The sequence below is a fragment of the Haliotis rufescens genome, unplaced genomic scaffold (assembly GCF_023055435.1).
Source record: "Haliotis rufescens isolate VD_foot unplaced genomic scaffold, xgHalRufe1.0.p SCAF_17, whole genome shotgun sequence".
Taxonomy (NCBI): Eukaryota; Metazoa; Mollusca; class Gastropoda; order Lepetellida; family Haliotidae; genus Haliotis; species Haliotis rufescens.
The window spans coordinates 5,676,632-5,697,781 of record NW_025963857.1 but is presented as its reverse complement, the minus strand read 5'-3'; the positions used below and the strand labels follow the sequence as shown (position 1 = coordinate 5,697,781).

Genomic DNA, 21,150 nt, shown 5'->3' with positions numbered 1-21,150 from the left:
GTCCACTGCGTATTCAGATTTGTAATATTGATAAAAATCAGAAGTGACGTTTTTGGACTGGGTAACATTGTATTAAAAAAAATACTCTCAATTCTTACATGGAGAATTTTCTTATTTAAGAGTTTTGATTTGATGTTGAGATGACCTTGACCTTGTTCCGCAGCAACTGCTGACTCAGGAGGCCGGGGAGAACTGCTCGTACGGCCGCCTGCCGGAGCTGCCCCTGCCCAACATCAACAGCAACACCACCAAGGTCCTGCTCGGGAAACAACAGCCGCAGATTCCAGGTGTGTGGCAGACGGGCTTCCACCAAGTCTGTGTCCGAAACAAGATGCTTGCTTTACTTTCATGTCTTTACCACCCGTGAAGATCCGGGTTGAATTGGTCTTCAGCAACCCATGCGAGGCGACTAAGGGGACTGGTTGGTCTGGCTAGCTGATGTGGTTGATGCACGTCATCTTATCCCAATTGGGTGGATCAATGCTCGTGATTTCAGTCACTGGATTATCTGTTCCAGACTCGATTATTTACAGACCACTGTCATATAGCTGGAATATTGCTGAGTGCTGCATTAAAAAACAAACAAACAAAAACAAAAAACAAAACATCTCTTCTTTTCAAAGGAATGTTTCCATAGTTACCTGAAGCACTCCATACAGCTTATTTTCTGAATATGATTTAAAGAGTTAATTCTATAAGCTCAAAACCAAGTTGAATACTCAGTGAGGTAAATCCTCAGATGATGGCATGTCTTCATGCAATGATTATGTTCATCGCATGCTCACTGTTTTGTCTGGTTCAGACGTGATTATTTAAAAGCCATCGGGACATAGCAAAATATTGCGGACAGCTATAAACAGCATTTACTCACTCATTCAACTGAAATTGAAATAAAAATGATATACTCTGTATTGTAGGTAAAACTATCCCTATGTCTGTTCCGAGATAGAAAGGTCTTTTCTCATTTGACTTAATATTGATCAAGTGGTTTCAGTGTGTTCCCTGGTTGGTTGTGTGTCAGGGGCACGGGTGGCCCAATCGTCTAAGGCGCAGCGATTCGCTGTGCAGAGTTGTGTCCCTTGGGCACGCCAGAAACCTATGATTGTGGGTTCGAATCCCGGTTCGCCCCGATTATGTTTCTAGGTTTGTCAGCACCATAACCGTGCTCGAGGGTTTCACCAAAGTGGTAAACGTCTGAGACCTGCATCACTTCGGGCTTTCCTCCCACACTAAGCTGACACGCCGCAATATAACTGGAATACTGTTAAAAGCGGCGTTAAACCCAACTCACTCACTCACTCACTCACTCACTCACTCACTCACTCACTCACTCACTCACTCACTCACTCACTCACTCACTCACTCACTCACTCACTCACTCACTCACTCACTCACTCACTCACTGGTTGTGTGTCATGCACCAACTATGAGTAATGTAGCTCAGGCTAACAAGTATAATTACCGTATTCGATGTAATAAGCGCCCCGCTCTAATAAGCGCCCACGGCGACATTTGCTAATATATTTGCTAGTGAACAATCCCAATTAGCTCCCCTTCCGATTGATCAATGTACACAAGACGTATTTATTCGCTTATAATACCCACTCGTGTGTTATATGCACCCTTAATTATGGGCAATTAAATTCTGGAAAAATATATATGTCGTACATAAACACTTCAGGCTGTCAGCATAAACCACAGAATTTTTCTTTCAACTTGTTTTTTTTCACCAAAATAATATTCTAATAAGAGCCCCCTATTTCTAATTTTGAGAGCACCCTGGTCGCTTATTACGTCAAATACGGTAAGTAGTGCAATATTTGGGTAGTGCTGACTTCAACAGTCAATCAGTCAATAAATCACATGTAAATATGTACATTATTGACGTATTGCAGAGAACCCACGGAAGACACCAGCAACAGGGGTGTGGTTCGATCACGATGAGAGTCGAAACATGAGCTGGCAGAAGCTGGAAGAGAGGCTTGTCATTTCAGCCAATGGTGGATCCCTGCCTAACACCTTCCGATCTACACTACAATGCTTTACTAACAATACAGAGAACAGGGCCAGCCCTATAGCTTTTGTAGGAGGTAAGTATGTCTCATTTCACATGAATGAGACCCGGGAAGATCCAGGGTAGAATGGGTCTTCAGCAATCCATGCTGGCTGTAAAAGGCGACTGTGCTTGTTGTAAGAGACGACTAACGGGATAGGGTGGTTAGGCTTGCTGACTTTGTTGATGTGTGTCAATGTATCCCAATTGCGTTCATGGTGTCAGTCACTGGATTGTCTGGTCCAGACTCCATTATTTACAGACCGCACATGAGTGAAACCCATCAGAGATCCCCACCCCTTGAGAGATTAGATCCACAGTCCTCGAGGCGTATCGTGACAGATGCCTAATGAGGATTGGGTTGACACAAATTGTGACTCAGTTATTCACAGGTTGCCATTGTAAAGCAGGGACATAAAACATTCATCCTTTACGTGTGTTTCATGGTGCCCACTTTGGCCCAGAAGTCAAAGGCAAATAGTTGCATCCCTTTGACGTGCCAGGATCCAGTGATAATGTTTTTTGAAACTCTGATCTGTTTGTGGTCCTTGATCACCGAAGTGGAAAACACCTACAATCAGCGTCAATTTTGTTTTGTTTTGCTGCAATGTTAGGAGGGTATGCTGTAATATAACTAAACTACATTTTCTATTAATTTTCTATCCATTTTCAAAACACTTTGAATGAATTATGTGGTCAATTTTTGTCAATTCTGCCATGTATTTTTATGTAATTCTACATAAAATTCTGCCAACATTAGACATCAGGCTGCTCCTTAGCACAAGTATTTGCTAGTTTTTTAACCTGTTTGACATGTGGCTCGCCTTTTTCTGACAAACTTAATCATTATAGACTTAATCATGGCTAGAATAGTTTATTTCAGTGGATCTGGCGACCATTAGTGTCAACATACAGACATGCACATCCATAAAGCAATAATTCAGAAGTCAGCTTCACTTTGAATTGAAATCAGGATTACATTTAATCATACCTCCAAATATACAATGTTTAAAATAGCGCTCATTTTAATACAAGGCACAATTCAAATAATGACTGTTTGTTTAAGTAAACCTATGCAACTTTTACAAGTTTAGAACAGGCTTTTGACTCGCAAGTTAATATTCGACAGTGTATTTGACAAATCCTGTGGCAGAAAAATGAAAAAAGTTGCATGATTTTAACACAGAAAGTGAATGGACATATCTGCAAAATATTCTGTGTCCACAGAGTTGCTGATTGTTGTGTAAATCAACCACCTAAAACCACTCCCGCTTTCAGAGCACATCGTGGTGGAGGTGCAGGTAGAAGACCCCCTGCAGGTGACTCTGGTGCTGTCTGACGTCATGCTGCTGTGGAGCTTCCTGCCCAGTATAGCTGGTGCTGACAAGCCACAACTCATCTCCAACGAGGTGTCCACAGGGGTCAAGAACAACCTGGCAGATGAGATTATCCAGACAACGGTCATCAAGGAGGTGGTGCTTGAAGGAGGGCAGACGGCTCCGGTGAGTTTCACACATGGGACTGTGAGGATCGGTGGTAGAATAGGTGTTAAGCAACAAACAAATCATACGTGGATTATACACACCCTCCCCTGGGTCCAGAATGTCCTCACCCCAACACACCGTCCTAGTGATCCAGAATGTCCTCACGCCAACAAACTGCCTATGGATCCAGAATGTCCTCACCCCAACACACCGTCCTATGGATCCAAAATGTCCTCACCCCAACACACCGTCCTATGGATCCAGAATGTCCTCATCCCAACACACTGCCTATGGATCCAGAATTTCCTCACCCCAACACACCGTCCTATGGATCCAGAATGTCCTCACCCCAACACACCGTCCTAGGCATCCAGAATGTCCTCACCCCAACACACCGTCCTATGGATCCAGAATGTCCTCACCCCTACACACCGTCCTATGGATCAAGAATGTCCTCACACCGTCCCATGGATCCAGAATGTCCTCACCCCAACACACCTTCCTATTGATCCAGAATGTCCTCACCCCAACACACCATCCCATGGATCCAGAATGTCCTCACCCCAACACACCATCACAGGGATCCAGAATGTCCTCACCCCAACACACCTTCTTATAGATCCAGAATGTCCTCACCCCAACACACCGTCCCATGGATCCAGAATGTCCTCACCCCAACACACCGTCCCATGGATCCAGAATGTCCTCACCCCAACACACTGTCCCATGGATCCAGAATGTCCTCATCCCAACACACCGTCCCATGGATCCAGATTGTCCTCACCCCAACACACCGTCCCAGGGATCCAAAATGTCCTCACCCCAACACACCGTCCTATGGATCCAGAATGTCCTCACCCCAACACACCGTCCTAGGCATCCAAAATGTCCTCACCCCAACACACCGTCCTATGGATCCAGAATGTCCTCACCCCTACACACCGTCCTATGGATCAAGAATGTCCTCACACCGTCCCATGGATCCAGAATGTCCTCACCCCAACACACCTTCCTATTGATCCAGAATGTCCTCACCCCAACACACCATCACAGGGATCCAGAATGTCCTCACCCCAACACACCTTCCTATGGATCCAGAATGTCCTCACCCAAACACACCGTCCCATGGATCCAGAATGTCCTCACCCCAACACACCGTCCTATGGATCCAGAATGTCCTCACCCCAACACACTGTCCCATGGATCCAGAATGTCCTCATCCCAACACACCGTCCCATGGATCCAGATTGTCCTCACCCCAACACACCGTCCCATGGATCCAAAATGTCCTCACCCCAACACACCGTCCCATGGATCCAAAATGTCCTCACCCCAACACACCATCCCATGGATCCAAAATGTCCTCACCCCAACACACCGTCCAATGGATCCAAAATGTCCTCACCCCAACACACCATCCCAGGGATTCAAAATGTCCTCACCCCAACACACCATCCCAGGGATCCAAAATGTCCTCACCCCAACACACCATCCCAGGGATCCAGAATGTCCTCGCCCAAACACACCGTCCCATGGATCCAAAATGTCCTCACCCTAACACACCATCCCAGGGATCCAAAATGTCCTCACCCCAACACACCGTCCCATGGATCCAAAATGTCCTCACCCCAACACACCATCCCAGGGATCCAGAATGTCCTCACCCCAACACACCATCCCAGGGATCCAAAATGTCCTCACCCCAACACACCATCCCATGGATCCAAAATGTCCTCACCCCAACACACCATCCCAGGGATCCAAAATGTCCTCACCCCAACACACCATCCCAGGGATCCAAAATGTCCTCACCCCAACACACCGTCCCATGGATCCAGATGGTCCTCACCCCAACACACCGTCCCATGGCTCCAGAATGTCCTCACCCGCATGCATCTTCCCCTGGTTATGGTTATATACTAGTTTTAAATAAAATCTTTGATAAGTCTGTTTACTTTACTGTCCTTTGTTGACAGTTTTATAATATTGTCTCAATTTATAATCTGTTATAGTCACAATATGGCTGTAAAGTGTAAAAACCCTTTTTCTGGTCCCCCAGGATGCTTTCACTGAAAGTAGTGTAAAACTTCATTCATTCACTCATCTTTATGAATGCCTCCTTACAGATCCGCTTGACCCTGGTGCCGAGACAGCCAGGTGAGCTACGGGTGGTGGGCCTGGCCTACAACCTGGGCACCACCAGCTCCCAGTCCCAGAGCTCCTCCCCCCTCCCCGGGGACATGCCCTCCTCCACCGCCTCCCCCTCTATCCTGGGCTCGCAGAAACCCACCTTCATCAGCAGCGTGTATGTGCGTGGCAAGCAGAAGCTGGAAGTGCAGGGGCCGCGGCTCAACGCCAGCAAGGATGACAAGACCAGCAAGTTGTATGGGCCAGACAGGAGGCTGGATCTCACGGTCCACGAGGAGATGCCGATATTGGAGGTAGGGACGGGGAGTTCAGCAAGGGTAGAACTAGTGGAAACATTTAACTCACTGTTAGAAAATGGCACTAGTCCTACAGTCCTTGCCAAACTGCCCAATAGTTAAGGTATCATAAGGACTAGTAGAAATTTGTCATTTTTAAGGGTTTTGCTAAATTTTATCATTATAAGGTCTGGTGGACAAAAAATGATGGTTATTAATGCTGTAAACTTCAGCTCTACTAAATCATGCAGAATAAGTGTTGTGCCACATTCACAGACATGTTTGCAATATGTAGCAATACATGTCAGCCTCAATACAGTCACTTTGTATTGTAATATATCCAAGACAACTGTAACCACCAGCATTGCCCCATGATTGCCAGGCAGGCCTTTGTACAGAAGTCTGTCATGTTTCAGGTGAGCTTCTGTGACTTCCCCGACTCCCTCCTGTGTGGGGAGGTCCACTGTATTGAGATGGAAGTACGGAACACCGGTCGCAGCCCCCTACATCAGCTCAAGGTGACGTCCACACACCCCGACTTCTTCACGTTCGGCTGTAGTCAGGACCTCCCTAAATACCCCTACGTGTACCAGACCAGGTCCGTGGACAGTGACATCAGCAACCCCATAGACTCGTGCAGTGTGCGCTCAGTGCCTGATGTTATAGACATTCCTATTGAAGGTAACATCCTTCGTCCCGGGGACACCAGGTCGCTGCCCATGTGGCTGCGGGGGAACGACATCGGAGGGGTACACGAAGTGGACTTCCTGTTTTACTATGAACCACTTAACACACAAGCCAAAGATAAAGATTCTGTGAGGTAACTTGTTTATCAGTCTTATAGCTTTTATTTATGTTTGTTCTGGGGAATAATCCAAGAAAATCCTTAATTGTTGTTTTTGTTGTTATAAATATGCATTCAAGTTTCGTAGTCAGCTTCCAGTGAGTCATCCTCGATCAAGTGTCCTTGATTATCAGGTGCATCTGATGGTATGCTCTGGCATCCTCGATTATCAGGTGTATTATATTTCCATTCTATTTTGATAAATATCCTGGACTTATTTGTCAGCATAGTTTCATTTTGATCCAGATTCCAATGCCATGATGCAATCGAAGACATTGTGGCACTAGGAAGCAATGGCGAATATGTTTAGGGTATTTATTGAAATAGAATGGTGATTTTAAAACACTGTATAAGCAGTATACATGCAGTATACGACCCTGATCATGTGTCTGAGTTTGTCAGCATCAGAGCCATGACTGTGGGTTTCTGCAATTGGTAAACATTTCGGACATGCATCACTTCGGCTTTCCTTCCATTCCATGCTGACACTCTGTCACCCGCCGGACCGCCTCCGTGATCTAGTGGTAGAGCGTCCGCCCGGAGAGCGGAAGGTCCGGGGTTCGATCCCCAGCTGCGTCATACCAAAAGACGTTAAAAGATGGTACTTGTTGTTACCCTGTCTGGTGCTCGGCATTAAGGGGCTAAAACAAGGACTGGTCGGCTTGAAGTCAGTATACTGTCTGAGTGGGGTATTCATGTTAAACTGCAGCATGGTATCTCAGTGTGCTAGCACTATAAATCGGCATCAGTCCGGACTATTACAAGCAGACACACACACGTACATGCACGTCGCTATATAAGTGCAATAATCTTGGAGGCGACGTTAAACCCCATTTCACCTCACCTCACCTGTCACCCGCTGAGATTCTGGGGCAGAATAAGTGAGATTTGTACATACAGGATAAAGAGGTTGCCTTTTTTGTTATTCACACTGATTTCAGGGCAGAATAGATTTCCAGTAGCTTGTCATATGAGCCAACTAAATTTCAATCTGATGGTTAAAAATGTGACATTACTGTTTGTGTGTTATTGTACCTTTATGACAAGGATTTATCATGATCTATGATTTTATTTTCCTGGCCTAGATTATTTCAGGTCCAGGATATAGATTGAATGTGGCGACTGTACATTCTGTACTTACTTAATCCCTGTGTCCTTGCTCCCCAGACATCGAGTACTGCGACACCGAGCGGTGGTCAACACAGTGGAGTCGTTGAGTGTGAGGGCCATGGTGACCAAGCCCAGTGCGTGTGTGTCCGGCAGTGACCGGCAGGAACTCAAGTCTTGCATCATCTCGTGCGAGCTGGAGAACCTCAGTCAGGTAGGAGGCTAGGCACTGGGAGGTCTGTAAGAATCAGAGTCTAGCCCACTTAGCTTGGTCGTCTAGGGTGACGCAATTCACTGTTCAGACAACTACGTTCATGGTGTAGAGGATAGAGCGCCCAGAGAGTGAACTTTCGTTCCCGGCTTACTCTTGCCAAAGAACTGCAACTGTATGATTCAGAGTCTACAGGCTCAAAGGGGAGGTTCGGTAGCCTAGTGGTTAAGGCTCATCACGTTAAAGGCCCGAGGTTCGATTCCCCATATAGGTACCCCTGCTGGTGCAGCATGCTGACATAGGGATGAAATAATGCTAAAAGTGGCAAGAAATGAAACTCACTCCAAGGCTAAGTCGTAGTTTAGTTCATCATCTAAGGTGACAATTCACTGTCCAGACAACTGCCTCCATGGTATAGAGGATAGAGTGTCTGCCCCAAGAACAAATGGTTGGGGGTTTGATCCCTGGCTGAGTCATGCCTAAAGATGTTTCAAGATGGTACTTGTTGTTACCCTGCCTGGCTCTCAGAATTAAGAGGACTGGCCGGCTCAGAGTCAGTATACTGTGTCTGAGTGGGGTATCAATGTTAAACTGGTGCATGGGATCTCAGTGGGCTAGCACTATGAAATGGCACAAGTCTGGAATGGTGCAAGCACCAGCACGTCGCTACATGAGTGCAATAATCTTGGAACGTGACGTTAAACCCCATTTGACCTCACTGTTCAACCCATAAAGGTCCTGGTTACAATAGGTCTTCAGCAACCCATACTGGTCTTAAGAGGCGACTGTGCTTTTCATAAGAGGCGACTATCGGGATCGGGTGATCAGGCTTGCTGACTTGGTTGATGCACCTTATTATATCCCAAATGTGTCGATCAATGCTCATGATGTCAATCACTGGATTGTCTGGTCCCGACTCTATTATTTTCAGACCACCTTCATATAGCTGGAATATTGCTGAGTGTGGCATTAAACAACAAACAAACCAAACAAAACACCTCACTGTTCAGACTCTCATCCTGAGGCACGACCGCTCCGTGGTCTAATGGTAGAGCGTCCGCCTGGAGAGCAGAAGGTCCGGGGTTCGATCCCCGACCGCATCATACCAAAAGACGTTAAAAGGTGGTACTTGTTGTTACCCTATCTGGCGCTCGGCATTAAGGGTCTCAAACAAGGACTGGTCGGCTCAGAGTCGGTATACTGTGTCTGAGTGGGATATTCATGTAAAAATGCGGCATGGTATCTCAGTGAGCTAGCACTATAAATCGTCATCAGTCCGGACTAGTACAAGCAGCCACACAAACACACACACGTACATGCACGTCGCTATATAAGTGCAATAATCTTGGACGCGACGTTAAACCCCATTTCACCTCACCTCATCCTGAGGCATGCTGGGACCCTACGATTATGGTGTGTACGCCACAGTATTGACAGTGATGTTGCCCTGTTGTGTAGTTTACCTGTGCTTGGTACAGGTGCAGGTCCAGCGGCCCCACATCCAGGAGGTGCAGGTGACCCAGGTGTCATGTGCCAGTCAGGACTGGGTGGTCAACTCTCTCAGCATCAGCGACCAGAAGGACGTCCGCATCGGCAGTCGACACATCCTGCAGCTGGCACTCAAGGGGACCAAGTGCGAGACAGGTGGGACAAGTTTGATGTGTTAGTTGTCAAGGGTGTGGGGCATGTTTCATAGTTTGGGTGTTGAATTGATGAAATCTCATGTTTGTCAGTCAGTACTTCAGTATTAGGGGTTCAGGGGGCCAGTAATCATGAGCGTAAGCTCTTGAATTTAAGTGGGTCCTATATATTAGGGGATAAGGGTGGTCCAGTGTTATTATTATCATGAGACGCGATCAGACATTTTGGAGGGGGATTCTCCATGTGCTGTGTCCAGAGCGCCTGCAGGGTATGTACTGATGGAATATGACGGACAAACACTCGTGACTGGGTAACCTGTTGACAACCCAGTTGCATGCAGCAGTCTCTAAAACTTGCCTTGGGTCCCATTCCACAAAGCGATCTTAGTGCTAAGATGATCATAACTGCCATACTTTAACATAGACTTACAACAATCTTAGCGCTAAGATGATCATAACTCCCATACTTTAACATAGACTTACAACAATCTTAGCGCTAAGATGATCATAACTCCCATACTTTAACATAGACTTACAACAATCTTAGCGCTAAGATGATCATAACTCCCATACTTTAACATAGGCTTACAACAATCTTAGCGCTAAGATGATCATAACTCCCATACTTTTACATAGACTTACAACAATCATAGCGCTAAGATCGCTTTGTGGATCTAGGCCCTGGTTGACAGTAAGGCTTGATTGAGAAGTTATGGTATGGTTGGAATCATTGAATGTATGTGACAAACTTATGGGGTGATATATTCCTCGTTGACGTTATGTGGATAGGTGCCAAGTGAACAGTTGGAAAACTGCCTGAAGCATGAATTCAGAGTTGCCTCCCTTTATTATGTTTATGGACTGTTATATACCGGTAACTATGAAATGGATTCAAACTCTGTGGCACCAATAGTTGGCCAGTGTTTGTTGTATAAAAACGATCGTGCCCTGAATGTGTGTCTCTTTGTTTTGTAGATGGAAATCTGATGTTCAGTGAGGTATTCTTCGACATGCAAAAGGTAACCTTGTGCAAACAATGCTTGAGCATTTGTGCCAACCTCATGACAATTTGTTTTTCACATGCTTCTGGCTTGCCGTAACATATCTTTTTGGTAATCTTGTTAAAAACAGTAGGTCATGCTTGTTGTAAAAGACAGATAATGGGGGATTGTGTGGTCTGTGTCACTGAACCCCATTGGCACGCTGCTACTACTAATACTAATCTGTTTATACAGTGCTGAGTTCCACCAAACCTCCTCACAGGTGCTTTACGTTATTATTACTACCCTGGTCAGTGAATCAGTGTGCACTCAGCTTTCATTCTCAGCTCCCTAGGGAGTATACAACCTCAGCTGCATTTGAGGAGCTGGAAGGTTGACAGTCATATTACCATCACCTACTGGGTACCCATTCACTGCTGAGTGAACAGAGGCATATTTTGAACAAAATTACTTGACTAAGGAGACAACACATGTATTACATGTGCTTCAGTGTAGGGACCCGTGAAGATCCGGGGTAGAATAGGTCTTCAGCAACCCATGCTTGCCGTAAAAGGTGACTATGCTTGTCGTAAAAGGCGACTAACGGGATCGGGTGGTCAGGCTCGCTGACTTGGTTGATGCATGTCATCGATCCCAATTGTGTGGATCGATGCTCATGATATCAAACACTGGATTATCTGGTCCAGACTCGATTATTTACAGACCGCCGTCATATAGCTGGAATATTGCTGAGTGCGGCGTTAAACAACAAACCAACCAACCAACCAAAGCTTCAGTGTAGGACAGGGCTGAAGTCCTAGAAACTCTCAAGAGTCATGTTGAGACACGCTCACCTATCCAACTTCCCTACTCGATTATTTACAGACCACCGTCATATAGCTGGAATATTGCTGAGTGCGGCATTAAACAACAAACAAACAAACAAACAAACACTTTAAGAACCAGAAAAGTAGTTGTATGATGTAACAGATCTATACAAAACACAATGAGGTGTTTCTCCAGCACTACCATGCCATCATTCTTTGTCAGCAGATTAACAGTGTCCAGACTCCCTGCTGTGACTTCTACTTCCGGAGTCCAGCGTGTCGCCAGATCAGCTCCGCCACCGGTGACGCCACCCTGCTCCCCATCCCCTCCTACCGCTCAGCGCCCACCCAGCCCGACTTCTCCAGTGTCAACAAGGCTAGGGAGGTGAAGCTGACCCTCATCATACTCTGGAAGGTAGGTCTGTTGCCGGGAAAGATGCTGATAACTCTTATAACATGCTGACTGAATGAACCCTCACTTTGGCAATGAACCCTCCAGTGTGCCAGTGCATTCACATTCTACATTTGGCTCCCATATTTATCAAGAAGTCTAACTGATGTCAAAATCTATAGAAAACTGAAACCCCCTTTTTCTACATTTAGGATTTTGGTCATGAAGACTTTGATTATGACTGGGAAAAAAAGTTTTTGGCATGGTTTGTTTTTTATATTGAAGCCTTGTCTCTCAGTTCGTTAAATTTTGCCCTTTTGGAAAATATAATATTCCTTTGGCTGCCTTGAAGATAATGTTAGATTCCCCCCCACCACACCCAATCTGACTTAGGTCTGCTCGTTTGAGTTTACTGAAGTCCATGTAACTTATGGTTCAATCACATTAAAAAACGCCTTGAATTTGGTCATATTTCAGCCCCCCCCCCCCCAAAATGAGAGACATTCGTTTCAGCTCAAAAAGGACGAGATATGCGAAAAGGCTTTACATTTTTTGGCATATTAATTAACAATTATGTTTGTGCCGTTACATTTATTTCTTGTCTTTATTTATATAAGTGAAGAAAAATAATTTTGTTTTGAATTTTTATTAAAAAGAGTTTTTTTATGAAAAACTATTCTGAATATGTACTTGTCAACATTTTGATTACTTTTCTGTAAATATAATGTTTCATCCTGTATTGTAGCATATCATAACAAAGAAAATATTTCAAACTTTGTCTGGTCTTTTATTGTTTGATGTCAGCCTCATCTTAACCTTGAACATTTTGTTTGTGCCTTAGGCATTTGTTGCCCAGGAGAATGGTCAGCTGAAGATCCTTGTCGGACAGCATCATGTGTGCATCGAGAGAGTGGACACGGTGGTCACAGCATATCCTCTAGTCCAGGTAGGGCATGGTATTCCACACCGGACACTGTCATGGCACTACCACAGAATGGGGGGGCCAACATTAGAGAGGAACAACAAGGCGTGTATGGGGCAAATACATGGTCGCCCACTGACAAGCATAGTACCATCGCTGGCCCGGTAGCCCAGGGGTCTAAGGTGTACAATTTCACTGTGCAGAGTTGCATCTCTGAGGCATGGTATGAATATGTTTCTCAGTTTGTCAGCATCAGACACATGCTCACTTGGGCTTATCTCCCACGTCAAGCTGACATGCCTCTAAGCTATTAATATTTAAGTTTTTTTTACAGTAAAGACTGTCCGTAAAACTCATCAGAATCCTCTTCGAGAGGGTTGGTATTGAATTAATGGAAGTGTTTAAACAGTTTGGAAATGTCAAGAATGCTTGAGAGTTTTGTGTTCACTTAACATGTTTAGGTATAAATCATGGATAACATATGTCATTGTGTCCCTTATATTTAAGATAATGTTAATCAAGTCATTAGGATTGTCTTAAGAAGTCCATCTTCCCATCCTTCTCCCTCTCCCTTCTACACTCTCTGATCATTACATATTGTGGGGGCACCGGTGGCCCAGGAGTCTAAGGTGCTGCGATTCGCTGTGCAGAGTTGCGTCCCTTGGGCACACCAGAAACCTATGATTGTGGGTTCGAATCACGGTTATGTTTCTAGGTTTGTCACCACCATACCCGTTCTCGTGGGTTTCAACGAAGTGGTAAATGTTTAAGACCTGCATCACTTCGGGCTTTCCTCCCACATTAAGCTGACACGCCGTAATATAACTGGAATGATGTTAAAAGCGGCGTTAAACCCAACTCACTCACTCACTCACTCACTCACTCACTCACTCACTCACTCACTCACTCACTCACTCACTCACTCACTCACTCACTCACTCACTCACTCACTCACTCACTCACTCACTCATTACATATTGCCTGGGAGGGAAAAAATTAGGAAAGAATAAAACATGTAAGAATTATAACTCTTGACAATTTATTGATGGATGAGTAAATGAGGTGATTTTCTGCAACATAGTAGCCACTTCACTGACCATGCACGGACTCACTCTCTGACCTCTCTTTCTAGTCCAACCAAGACCAACCCCCACTCAAGTTTATCCGTGATGTGGAGCCGGAGACGGAGCCCCAGCCGAGTCCTGAGGTGACGACGAAGCTTGTCAGCTACTCCTTCCTCCACCAGCTGGACTCCACACACGACTTCAACAAGGGGTCAGTAGCCTGGGGATGTCCCAACAGCATAGGTCCAACACGAACGTGTACCATGATGCATGTACTGTAAGCGTGGTAATGCATTGGGGTGTTTATTGCTTGGTTTACTAATCTGTCAACCGTAAACATAATAAAATCAGAAGCGTGGAATTTTTTTTAATAATTCAATCTGAGAACCTTTTTCATTATTGCTGATCGTAAACTGAATGTATACATTTGTTAGCATTCCTGTCAAATGTCACTCAAACTTTAAATGAAAATGCTACAGCCCATTTCTTCACATAAACTTTATTTATTATTAATGATTTATTTTTTATGGTGATAAGTGTTGTTAATTGCTATGTTACTGCAGTTGGGAGACTAGGTCTCATAGGGACTCATTGTGATATGTGTTGTTACTTCCTGTGTTACTGCAGTAACCAGGCCTCATGGGGACTCCTGGTGATAAATGTTGTTACTTCCTGTGTTACTGCAGTAACCAGGCCTCATGGAGACTCCTGGTGATAAATGTTGTTACTTCCTGTGTTACTGCAGTAACCTCTCCTCATGGGGACTCCTGGTGATAAATGTTGTTATTTCCTGTGTTACTGCAGTAACCAGGCCTCATGGAGACTCCTAGTGATAAATGTTGTTATTTCCTGTGTTACTGCAGTAACCAGGCCTCATGGAGACTCCTGGTGATAAATATTGTTATTTCCTGTGTTACTGCAGTAACCTCTCCTCATGGGGACTCCTGGTGATAAATGTTGTTACTTCCTGTGTTACTGCAGTAACCTGGCCTCATGGAGACTCCTGGTGATAAATGTTGTTACTTCCTGTGTTACTGCAGTAACCTCTCCTCATGGGGACTCCTGGTGATAAATGTTGTTATTTCCTGTGTTACTGCAGTAACCAGGCCTCATGGGGACTCCTGGTGATAAATGTTGTTTTCCATTGTTGTTCAGGTTGTGCATTGTCCCTGTGACCCTGAAACTACAGAACCACACCAACACCTCTGTGGATATATTGGTGGACACCAGCAAGTCTTCAGACAGGTACAGGATCCATTCTCTCCTGACAGTTTGGCGGGCTGGGTGGGTGGGGTGCGCATAGGTGCCAAACAATGTTTTTGGGAACAGGACAATACTGTTATATTGAATATTTAAAAACAGGTCTGAAATGCTTAGATTGAATTCCATCACAGAGTTATGGAAATTGACCCCTCAAAAGCCTCAGAGACAAGAGATAGCCCTGGTATTAACATTATATTCTCATAAATGTCTGTGTTATGTCTTTTCTTTTAATTTATACCCAGGTTTGGAACAGCCTCCAGCCCATCCCCGCCTCAGTTCTCCCCCGGTTCCCCCACTCCCCCAGTGATGAGCTGCAGCTTTAGCTGGGTCGGCCCAACCCTGGCTAACCTCACCCTTGCCCCCGGGGCCGACCAGCAATTACAACTGAAGGCTGCGTTCTGCCGCCCAGGGGTCTACAACTGCAACAACCTGGCTGTGTTTGTGACCTACGCTGATGCAGACCCCTCAGAGATGATACTACAGAAGCACTCAACACCTAGCATCATCACACTCTCGGCTTGACCATGTTGGACATATCAGCTTTGTCCATTTGTCTACATCATGGCATAACAGGAACTCATTAATTCCATGGAATTGGCAATCAGTCATCCTAACAGGGCTTTGGATACAGATCCAAAAGAAGAAATGTGTTTTATTGTTTTTATTTGGGCAATGGACATTTAATGTTCAAGTGTCTTATAAAGAGTATGGAAGAATTCCTGTTTTGAATAATACCTTTTGAGTGGATTGAGTGCAACCTTATAACTCTTGGACATGTGTTAGAAATGCTTCATGTGCTTGACTTGGGTGGTGCAAGCTTTGCCCTGACCAGTTGCATGAGATGGAGATCTTTGTCTGCGTGCTTTGTAAGATAGAACATGTCTTTCACAGTTTAACCCAAAGTTGGTGTCTTGAGCTGACAAGAACTGGATTAGCAGAAGTAAGTACTTTGATATTGTAAGAAGGGACCACTGGATCAAGGCAGGACGTCAACGTGACGGTAGAGTTCAGCCTATTGGAAGTTCCATGAAGGGGACACAAGACATCGGAAGCTGAAGAATGTCCTGCCAGTGATGATTAGCAGAGGAGTTGAGTTCACAAGACAACAGAAGGTTTGGTTCATTCAACAATGATGGGTGATATTGTGACTAGGTGTTCACATAAGTGACTCAATTTGGAAATGGTTCTGATAAGGATCTTTCTTGTAACACTACATTGGACAATCAGCTTGGGTTATGTTTGATGTCTTCATACAAGATCCAAGGACACCCAAGGACAACCGAGGACAACCAAGGACAACCAAGGACACATGATGAAATAATGGCCTGAAATGGAGTGCTTGTGAATTGTCTGCTAATGAATTATTCTGATGATCAATTCTTGTGGAGCTCAACAATATAGAGGAACAGTCTTTACTTTTGTGATTATCAGAGGGTGCATTGTGCAAAGCAACGCTTTTTGAACATGATGAAGCACTGCTAATATTGGTGACCAGTGTGATGAAGGCTTGGAAGTATTGTTTCTTGCAAAGGTTGGAATTTTGGAATATTCCACAGTTTCTATGTTGTTTTTTGTACAGTTCCAGATGTGTCATGGATGAATAATAACCATGAGAGGCTTCCTACAGTTGCACATGCTTCATGCTTAGTGTTCTCACAAGAAACTTGCCCTTGTCTGTTGGACATGTGTCAAAGAAAAATCCACGAGAGTCCCCAGAAACAGTTGAAGCCACCGCTCAGACAGCCTCCATCTTACTTTATGTTGTGACAAGCGTCTGTCAGGATCTGTGGTTTCAAAGGATCATCTGACAATGAGCAAATGAGGAACAGTTGAAGCCACCACACAGACAGCCTCCATCTTGCTTTATGTCATGACAAGCACCTGTCTGTCAGGATCTGTGGTTTCAAAGGATCATCTGACAATGAGCAAATGAGGAACAGTTGAAGCCACCACACAGACAGCCTCCATCTTGCTTTATGTCATGACAAGCACCTGTCTGTCAGGATCTGTGGTTTCAAAGGATCATCTGACAATGAGCAAATGAGGAACCATTGGAGCCACCGCTCAGACAGCCTCCATCTTGCTTTATGTTGTGACAAGCGTCTGTCAGGATCTGTGGTTTCAAAGGATCATCTGACAATGAGCAAATGAGGAACAGTTGAAGCCACCACACAGACAGCCTCCATCTTGCTTTATGTCATGACAAGCACCTGTCTGTCAGGATCTGTGGTTTCAAAGGATCATCTGACAATGAGCAAATGAGGAACATTGAAGCCACCACACATCACATCTAGTCCTCATCTTGTTTTTGTGTAATGACAAGCACCTGTTATCATCGGTTGGTTCATGATGTCCTCTGCCTTTGATCATGAAACTAAACAGTAGTAGTTATACAGACATGTTTTGGCCAACCAGCGAGTGTGTCGATGGTACAACATATAGCTTTACATGTGATTCAACTTCTGTGATCAGATTCAGCATCTCTGTCAACTTTCATATTGACTCTTTGTAGCACCTTAGACTGGACAGCAGATGTGTGTGTGTTGTTAGGTTTCATACATTTGATATTGATAATCCTGTACCATATCCTTGATTGAGTCTTCTGTGATGTTCATAAATCCTATGTAAAAACTCTCACTAACTCACGCACGGACACGCTTTCTTACCTTCAGTACTTGAACTTGTGAATCAGCTAACACTGATATATAATCATAAATTTGTATAGGGGTTGATCCAGGATTTTGTAAAAAGGGGTATGCACACTATATATAAATCACACCGTGAACAAACACATGCTATGTTGGCAAGTCAGGTGTTGGACAAAAGGGGATGGATGGTGTGGGTGGGGTTCTGGGTCTGCCAGTTAACAGTGTTTGAAATCCATCACAGTATCCAGCCAGTCCCTTAGGTCATTTAAGCAAAAAAATGAAAAAATCAGAAAGGTTACCAAGATTACTTGCCCTTGGGAAGAGTTTCAATAATGTGACTGGCTGTGTGACTCTATTCCAGCACTGCCAAGATGAAGATGTACATGTGCATGTATCCTTTGTTGCTGGTACAGAATTGTATGTATCGTCCAGTGTGGTACACATAATTTATTACACAATCCTTTATAGTGAGACACATCCATGTTGAATCTTCTATGATACATTTTCATAACTGAGCCTTTAATGTTGTTGTACCCACATTTTGTACCCACTGTTGGTCCTGTTCATACTTCACCTTGCTTCTCCGTAGGATACATAGAGTTAGGTTTCTTTCACGATTGTTTCCTTCATTGTGACACTAAGTCCTGATCTTGTATTCTAAATAGTTGATACACAACCTTGGACTAAAGAGGGTGCATTCTCTCCACTTGAGATACACTTCTAGAAATTGGTACGTACTATAAATTGTAAAATTATTGTGAGTGCCGACCGCGATTGAAAGATTTAAGTTGCCCTTCCTTTGAAATATGAACCAACATCTCTTTGATGTTGAAAGTTATTACTTCAAGAAAGGGATGCTCTCATATTTTGCATCAGGTCCATGCAGCGTGTAGTTTACAGTATTCATGAATGTGTTGTCATGCTACATTGTTGATACACATTTAGAACATGGCTCCTTTCTTCATGAATCACTTCATGTGAGTGTCGACATTAAGCATGTTACCATGGTTACCATGTCTATTATGTTTACTTTGTCCTTGATTAGTAGCTCTTGCTGTTTTTGATCATATTACGAAGTATCCTCACTTTAACTTCTATGAGAGGCGGTTAGAAGTTGGAGTACTAAGTAAGGAAAAGATACATCGATGAACAATTTGTTATAAAGAAGTTGTTCATCCGTATATCTTATCCTTACTTATTCTTTGCATATTGCATCAAAGTAATTTCATTTAAGTAATTGTCATCGGTCAATTTCAAGTTGATCTGTTTTTACAGGGATTGTAAGAAGGTTTTTGTAACTTTTGTGAAAATTGTATCAAAATGTAGCTTCATTTATTACGTACTTATGATTTATGATCAGCCCAGCAGTGTTGTGTGCATCAGGTGTATTGATGTATGGATGATGCAGTTATTGTGGGGCAACTGTCAGCATCACAGGTAGCAAGCAAGACAGCTAAATATGTAAACAGTTCATGCGGATCAACATGCGAAAGGGGAGTATTCATGTGTGTTATTTGTTTGAAAATCATATTAGCTGATGAAGATGATACCATGGTAGCATGCAAATCAAGATGATTGAAGGGTGAAATTGTATCTTGGTTGTCGGAGTGGACAGGGATCGAGGGCTAGGATGTTGATATGTTGTTACCATGGTTATAGTCAATTGTAGTTCTTATCACAAGGCGGGTTATGACGCTCCAGGAAAGCGAATACAATTTAACTTATCTCAAAGTCATATTTTGATTTAAGTAATTTTATTGATCCAAAGGTGGCACTGGTGTCCCAGTCATCTAAGGCGCCTCAATTTGCTATGCAGTGTTGCGTCCCTTGGGCACGCAAGAAACCTATGATTGTGGGTTCAAATCCCCATTTGCCCCGATTATGTTTCTTGGTTTGTCAGCACCATACTCGTGCTCGTGGCTTTCATCAAAGTGGTAAACGTCTGAGAACTGTGCATCATTTGGGGCTTACCCCACTCATTTAGCTGACACACCGTGATATGACTGGAATACTGTTAAAAACTGCGTTAAACCCAACTCACTCACTCACTATTGATCCAAGACTCTTCGAGGGGATGATAAGTCCTAAATGTTATAAAAATAACTACAAGTTACCTTTTCCTAATGAGATGATTAGGAAATAGAGTTTAGTTTAGCTGATTGGTAGTTGTGGAAAAATATCTGTCGTTCACTCTTCCAAATATACCTTGTCATTTTGAAGGAAAATAATTCACCTGTACTCTTCTTCACAATCTGGTCACTTCTAACAACATCATCCAAAGAATAACTTGAATGTGTTGTGACCATAGAAAATGCTTAGTATTATTAGCACAGGTTACAAGACATAGCGGAACGGTCAGGTAGCCTAGTGGTTAAAGCGTTCACTCGTCAAACCGAAGACGGGGTTTGATTCCCGATTCTGGTGTTCCCCGCCATGATATTGCTAGAATATTGCTAAAAGCAGCGTAAAACCATACTCACTCACTACAAGACATAGCATATTATCACTGGGCCTGATATCCCTGCACTGTAGAGTGGGAAAGACATGCTGCTTCTGTGGGCATCCCTGTCATAGAACACTGCAATCGGTACTGGTTGGAAGCCAACACAATGTTAAGTATACTGCTTCCTTGTTTAATTTGTTTGTAAATGGGCATTGTGTGTGTCATGTGAAACCATCACACAGCTGTGCAATTGTCATTTCCTGTAGTTCATCATTCAACAGAGTGAAACCAATGCTCATCAACATCATCATCATCATTATCATCACATCATCATCATCATCATCATCATCAACATCACATCATCAGGGAGGCGTGCCGGGAGGGCAGTGTGTTTAGTATAGGCCATTATTTATTCACATTACATCACTTACACGATTATGTTATCAGAAAATAGGGTTATTATTTGTGAAAAGTATTAATGATTTGATATTGTTCTTGCCTGGTGACAATGTTGAGAGGTTATTCTTGATTTGTTTTATGTTTCTACAGGTTTACCTATTTTAGTGAAGTTATGGTAGCTCAGTCTTTGGTGAAGTGTGACGTCTCGAGGATGCTTTATTTGTGATACAGCAGTTTGTATGGAACATTCCTATTCATTAAACAAATGTCGTCCTTGTCGTCTCCTAAGAAGGCGACTAGTTGGAATTCTTTATTGATATTTCTGACACAGGTGGTTAGAACAGTAGTGGAAACTATGGAAACATGATGACAACTGACAGGGTCCCTTGTCCCAGATATCACTCAACACAGACAACTGCCTTCTAGAAATGAGCTGCTACGGGGCTGAGAA

The 21,150-nt window shown here is 43.9% G+C and overlaps 1 protein-coding gene across 6 annotated transcripts in view; it reads left to right on the top strand.

The window, feature by feature from the left end:
- The window catches only part of LOC124142275 (trafficking protein particle complex subunit 8-like), a 48,963-nt gene extending 28,946 nt beyond the window's left edge, over nucleotides 1-20,017 (top strand). For 5 of the 6 annotated variants that reach the window (XM_048397453.1, XM_048397451.1, XM_048397452.1 and 2 more), the window contains 13 exons: nucleotides 164-287; nucleotides 1,896-2,090; nucleotides 3,332-3,555; nucleotides 5,664-5,978; nucleotides 6,377-6,780; nucleotides 7,972-8,125; nucleotides 9,601-9,766; nucleotides 10,738-10,781; nucleotides 11,793-11,984; nucleotides 12,802-12,906; nucleotides 14,015-14,157; nucleotides 15,102-15,191; nucleotides 15,452-20,017. In XM_048397453.1, the coding sequence (XP_048253410.1) occupies nucleotides 164-287; nucleotides 1,896-2,090; nucleotides 3,332-3,555; nucleotides 5,664-5,978; nucleotides 6,377-6,780; nucleotides 7,972-8,125; nucleotides 9,601-9,766; nucleotides 10,738-10,781; nucleotides 11,793-11,984; nucleotides 12,802-12,906; nucleotides 14,015-14,157; nucleotides 15,102-15,191; nucleotides 15,452-15,731 (2,436 nt within the window). In that variant the 3' untranslated portion in view covers nucleotides 15,732-20,017. The remainder of the gene's footprint in view (nucleotides 1-163; nucleotides 288-1,895; nucleotides 2,091-3,331; nucleotides 3,556-5,663; nucleotides 5,979-6,376; nucleotides 6,781-7,971; nucleotides 8,126-9,600; nucleotides 9,767-10,737; nucleotides 10,782-11,792; nucleotides 11,985-12,801; nucleotides 12,907-14,014; nucleotides 14,158-15,101; nucleotides 15,192-15,451) is intronic. The other variant, XM_048397449.1, reaches the window with a different exon arrangement.
- Nucleotides 20,018-21,150: the final 1,133 nt, after the last annotated feature.